This window comes from Mustela nigripes, chromosome 2 (genome assembly GCF_022355385.1).
Source record: "Mustela nigripes isolate SB6536 chromosome 2, MUSNIG.SB6536, whole genome shotgun sequence".
Classification (NCBI taxonomy): domain Eukaryota; kingdom Metazoa; phylum Chordata; class Mammalia; order Carnivora; family Mustelidae; genus Mustela; species Mustela nigripes.
Window position 1 is genome coordinate 173,227,353 of NC_081558.1, and position 6,600 is coordinate 173,233,952.

At 36.7% G+C, this 6,600-nt stretch overlaps 1 protein-coding gene across 1 annotated transcript; it reads left to right on the forward strand.

The window, feature by feature from the left end:
- Positions 1–4,353: 4,353 nt before the first annotated feature.
- On the forward strand, positions 4,354–5,252 carry LOC132010591 (olfactory receptor 5K1-like; the record flags this gene model as incomplete). Its single annotated transcript, XM_059388370.1, is given in 2 exon segments — positions 4,354–4,876; positions 4,879–5,252. Coding segments are annotated over 2 exon segments (897 nt in total), but the record flags the coding sequence as incomplete, so codon positions are not given.
- Positions 5,253–6,600: the final 1,348 nt, after the last annotated feature.

Genomic DNA, 6,600 nt, shown 5'->3' on the forward strand with positions numbered 1-6,600 from the left:
TAAAGTAGGGGCCTCCCTATTGTTATGAATTATGAATATTTATCCATTTGGTGCAAAAACGCCTGCCGGATTCGCTATGATTTTCAACTTATAGCTAAAATGGTATTATTAACCTCTTCTGAAATTTTACAATGGAAGATATGGCTTTCTAAGGAGGCACATGAAAAGGTCAGGAGTTTAGGACAGAGAGGGAATATAGCTGCTGTTACTTATGATATGCTCATGGGAACAGGAGTTTGGATGACTTTTAATCATCAAAGTCATAACATTCCTCCTGCAGACCTTCCCCACGAATGTGATGTGGCCTTACAAACCTGGCAAAAAATTAATTCAGACACTGATTATACCATCAGTTATAAAAAAAAAAAAATACAAGGGCCTAAAGAGCCATACATGGATTTTTATTGGCAGGTAAAAAAGAATCGCTGGAAAAACAGATAAGAGAAGAACAAATTCAGAAAATACTCTTAAGACAACTAGCATATGATAATGCTAATGAAGACTGCCAGGCCCTGATTCGACCTCTTAGAGAATCTGGCGATGTCATGGATTATTTAAAAGCTTCTGTAATGTAGGACCCTTTAAACATCAGGCCCAAGTTACAGCGTTAGAAACCATGGTTGTTCAAACACAATTGCAGGCAAAATGTTTTAATCCTGGACAAACAGGACACATAAAAAAACAATGCCATCTCCCTCCCTGTCTGGTTACTCCCTCTCCCGCCAATCGCCTGAATAAATCCAGGATTCAACCCCCTAATGTTTCTCCCTGCTGTCGATGAGGCAAACACTGGGCCAAGGAATGTATGTCTAGAAATGAGAAAGATGGAAATCCTTTGGGGAACCCTCATCAGGGAAACTCCCTAAGGGGCAGCCCCAGGCTCCAATAAATATGGGGTCATGGAACTCTCCTATTCAGTTTGTACCCAAGAGCGACTCTCAGTAATGGACTTAGTCCCTGCTACTCAAGGACTAGGAGTGCTGCTCTTGCTTTATACATCCATCTCAGTGCCCTTATAAATTGTCAACAAACCTATATGGACCTATACCTCCAAATACGGTTGGTCTCCTGCTTGAACAGAGTAGTTTAACTATGAAAGGAGTTACAGTACATACTGGAGTAATAGACTCTTGATTATTATGGTGAGATTCAAATTATGGTTTCTGTCACTGTTCCTTGGATCTTTTCAGCAGGTGAATGAGCCGCCCAATTTTTGCTACTTCCCTATATTATGCCTATTCAATCTTCAAATTTTAGTGAAAGAGGATTCGGCAGTACTAATAAAAAGATTCCTTTTCTAAGAAACTGTTTGAAGGAAGTCAACCCCACATGAAGCTTTCTATTAAGGAATGAATATTTGAACAGCTTTTAGATTCTGGAGCAGATATTGCTCTCATTTCTTGTCAATATTGGCCACGCCAATGGCCTACAATGCCTGCTGATTATGCCCTTGAGGGTTTTGGCTATGTAACTACTCAGCAATTGAGACAAAGCAGCCAACCTCTGCCCTGTAAGGACCCAGAAGGATTACTAGGTTATATTCAACCTTACATTGCCCGCATACCTATTAGTCTCTGGGGATGAGATTTATTACAACAATGGGATGCTGAAATTCACATACCTACATCCTCACTTGTAAAAAACATGATGAAAAATATGGGGCATATTCCTAGGAGAGGCTTAGGTAAAAACCTACAAGGAGTAACCTATAGATCTTAATCCTAATCACAATTGTGCTGGGCTGGGTTTTATATAGGGGCCATTGGGGTTGATAAATCCCTTTCACCAATTCCAATCACCTGGAAAAGTAACAAACTGATTTGGACACCCCAGTGACCCCTCACATTAGAAAAACTGAAGATTCTAAGAGGTTTAATTCAAGAACAATTGGAAAATGGATACATTGAGCCTTCATTTTCTCCTTGGAATTCTCCATTTTCTATAGTAAAGAAAAGGTCAAGCAAATGGAGATTATAACATATCTCCATAATATTAATGCTGTAATGGTAACTATGGGTTCATTACAACCAGGACTTCCTGCTCCCTCTTGTATACTTACTAAATGGCCTTTAGTAGTTTGGGATTTACAAGACTGCTTTTACACTATCCTATTCCTATCCACCCCTCAGAAAAAGAACATTTTGTGTTTTCAATTCCGACAGTAAATTAATGAGAACATTTACAAAGATTTCAATGGAAAGTTCTCCCTCAAGGCGTGACTAACTCTCCCATGATGTGCCAGAATTTTGTCGGAAAGATTCTTGAGCCCATTTGACAATTATATCCCACTGTTATATTATCCATTATATGGATGACATCCTACTAGCAGCCCCAACCCCAGAGCTCTTACATCAAGTGTTTCTAAATACACAAGAATACCTACAACAGGGCAATCTTATAATAGCTTCTGAAAGGGTACAATTTACTCCACCCTTCTTCTATCTAGATCGTATTATAGACTGTACCACTGTTAGTCCTCAGTTTTCCATTCATTGAGACGCTTTAAATACTCTAAATGATTTTCAAAAATTATTAGGAGATATTAATTGATTATGCCCAGTGTTGGTTACTCCTACACATCAACTTACAAATCTATTTGCCACTCTTGAGGGAGACCCTAACCTTGATAGTCTTCAAAGCTTAATACCGCAGGCTGAACAGGAACTTCAGTTCCTTGAAGAATGCCTTCATCAAGTCTTCTTGTGTCGATATGCTCTTGCATTACCTTTACTATTATTTCTTTTCCCTACTTCCCATTCACCTACAGGGGTGATAGCTCAACACGACTGTTCTTTAGAATGGATCTACTTGAAATACCAAGCTCCTAAGGTTTTAACTGCATATGTTGACCTTCTTGCAGACCTTCTTGCAGACCTCATTATCCTTGGCCAAACCAGATGTCTTCACATATTGAGATATGACCCTCATGCTATCATTCTTCCTATTTCTATAAAGCATTTTACTTCCCTATTTCTCTTGAATGATCATCTCCTTAATACTTTAGCAGAATATTCTGGAACCATTGGATATATTGCCCTGTGGGTAAAATATGGGATTTCCTAAAAAAGTCATCATTTGTAATTTCTACTATCGGTGAAACTAGTCCAGTTGTAGGTGCTTCCATCTGGAAAACGAAGTATACATGGACCTGGCTTATCTGGAAAACGAAGTATACATGGACCTGGCTTAAACCTCTCAATTCAAAGCGAGTATGCATCAGTGCAACAAACAGAAATATTTGTTCTTACTATTCTGTTAATTCGTATATCTTCTGCACTTACATCTTTTCTGATTATGCTTATGTAGCTGGTCTCTTTCCTGCCATTGAAACAGCTCAGATATCTACAACACAAAAATCCATATTACACCTTCTCACAAAACTACAGTCCCTTGTACAATCCTGTTCCCATCCTCTCTATGTCACCCATATTCGGGCCCATTCTTTTCTCCCAGGACCCATTGGTAGAAGGTAACCATCAAGCAGATATCCTGCCATGTCCTATTTTCACATCACCAGCAGAAGAACACTGTTTTATATACTAATGTTAATCGACTGCACAACTGTTATCACATTCCACTTCGAAAAATGCATAATATTGTTTAATCCTGTCCTATTTGTTTGCCTTTGCACTGTTGCCCGCACTTTTCAGGAGCCAATCCTCATGGCTCAAAAGCCAATGAACTGTGACAAATGGATGTAACTCATTTCCATCTTTTCCTCATCAACCTTATTTACATGTTATTGATACATTTTCTAAATTTCTTTGGGCAATTCCTTGATCCTCCAAGACCTTACTGCCATCTGCTGTACTCTATTGCAATGTTTTAGTGAAAGTGACACTGAAATTTTCGTCAACAATGAACCAAATATGAGAATGCTAGATTTCTACATTATTCATATGTGAATTCATAAAGACAAACCTTTTCCTCTGTAAGCATTCTTCTGGAAATTACAAAAATAATTTCAGTTATAAAACTGACATTTTAGGGGAATGGCTATTCCCTAGAGGTTTTTGTGCCTGTATCCGGAGATACTAGGAAGAGTTTGAAGAAGCTTCTCTCTTTGTTGTAAAAAGAAAAATTTGGAAGGAAAGTTTTACACACTCTAAATTACAATCTTATAATGTTTATTCTTCTGATCCATGACCATGGAATGCTCTTTGATCTTTTTGTGTCTTCTTCAATTTCTTTCACGAGCATTCTATAGTTCCTTGAGAACAGACCCTTTACCTCTTTTGTTACATTTATCCCCAGGTATCTTATGATTCTTGGTGCTGTAGTAAATGGAATCAATTCTCTAATTTCCCTTAATCTTATATCTCCAGAATTCCTATCTAAACAGAGAAGGTGGATATGACTGAAGATAACTACTCCTTGACCACCGAATTTATCCTAATAGGATTTACAGATCACCCAGAGTTGAGGAGCCTCCTGTTTGTGGTGTTTCTCACTATCTATGTGATCACTCTGGTGGGGAATCTGGGCCTGGTGGCATTGATTTTTATGGAGCATCGTCTTCACACACCAATGTACATCTTTCTGGGCAACCTGGCTCTGATAGGTTCCTGTTGTTCCTGTGCCATTACTCCCAAAATGTTAGAAAACTCTAAAGACAGAATGATTTCCCTTTATGAGTGCATGGCACAATTTTATTTTCTCTGCCTTGCTGAAACTGCAGATTGCTTTCTCCTGGCAGCAATGGCCTATGATCGCTATGTGGCCATATGTAGCCCTCTGCAGTACCACACGATGATGTCAAAGAAATTCTGCATTCAGATGACCACAGGGGCCTATATAGCTGGAAATCTGCATTCCATTTTTCATACATGGTTTCTCTTTAGTTTAACTTTCTGTGGGTCAAATCAAATTAATCACTTTTTTGTGATGTTTTCCCATTATATAGACTCTCTTGTGTTGACCCTTATATCAATGAATTGATGATATTTTTCTTTGCAGGTTCAGTTCAACTCTTCACCATTGGTAGTGTCTTAATACCTTACTTCTACATTCTCTTTACTATTTTCAAAATGAAATCCAAAGACGGAAGAAGCAAAGCCTTATCTACATGTGCATCCCACTTTCTCTCTGTCTCAATATTCTATGGTTCTCTTATCTTTGTGTACATTCAACCACATTCAGTTAAAGAAGAGGATAAAGATATACCTGGTGCTATTTTTTATACCATAGTAATCCCTTTATTAAACCCTTTTATTTATATTCTAAGAAATAAGGATGTAATAAATGCTATGGAAAAAAATTATAAAGAATATTATATAACACTTTAAAAGAAATATCATCATCTGTGGAAAATTAAATTTGATAAAATGTTTTTCAAGATCATGGAATATTGAGAAAGTAGAAAAGGACCTCTTTGTCCATAAAATATTCAATTACTTATACATGTTAGTATAGAAATCAAATAAATAACTTCTGCAAAGAGAGATTCTGCTAATATGTATTCCAAAATCATAGCTACTAGCTCCCTTCAAGAATGAGTTAAATAATTATTATTGAGATTATATACTGTGCCACAGAAAAATTAGCTAAACTATTAACTAATTGTTTCAAAGAGTAATGAGTCACAATTTTTAACAAATGCTAGGAATACAAATCAGTATATGTAAATATCACCTCCATTTAATATTGTTGACAAGTTTCTAGATTTCGAACCATAACATGTCCCATTCCAGGTTCTCAAGAATTAATCCCTTCTTAAACACCATCTGTTGGAAGTACACTGTATATATTTGATTCTTAATTTTCTTTGAGTTTATTCAAAGTACTATATGTGAATATCAATTCAATTCATATGAAGTATCTATTCTTTTTTTTTTAAAGATTTTATTCATTTATTTGACAGAGAGAGATCACAAGCAGGCAGAGAGGCAGGCAGAGAGAGAGGAGGAAGCAGGCTCCCCCACTGAGCAGAGAGCCTGATGCGGGGCTTGATCCCAGGACCCTGAGATCATGACCTGAGCCAAAGGCAGTGGCTTGACCCACTGAGCCACCCAGGCGCCCCTGAAGTATCTATTCTTAAATCAAGAATATTTTCATTATTAAAAGGTGAAATTTTATTCTATATTTTTTACCACAATTAAAAAATATTAAAAACAAGAAAAGAATGCTAGTTAAAATGTATAATAAAGAAAAACTACATTCATCTTTATTGTTAGTCAACCTTACTCTCAGATTCTCTGAAATAGAGTATCTGTATCCTCATGATTTAGCAAAATGTAGTTGAACTAGATGGAATTTATATGGAAATCCCTATTTCTTTCTCTCTAATATTACTTAATATGTTTTTTGCTGGGAATTCCACCAAGTTGTACTGATTCCAATGTAATTTACTGATACATTCATAGCAGTAAGAAAAAGTTGGAGATGCTGTAAGCATAAATGAGACACATAATTGGGAACATTCTAAATACCTAAATATAAATATTTATTGACCCATTACATATAGAAATATGAAGGAGTTTCTCATGGTTCATCCCCCAAATGGCAAGATTTTATTCTATCTGATGGCTAATATTGCACTTTATATATATATATACCACTTGTTCTTTATTCATTTGTCAGCTCATCTTGCCATTTGCAACA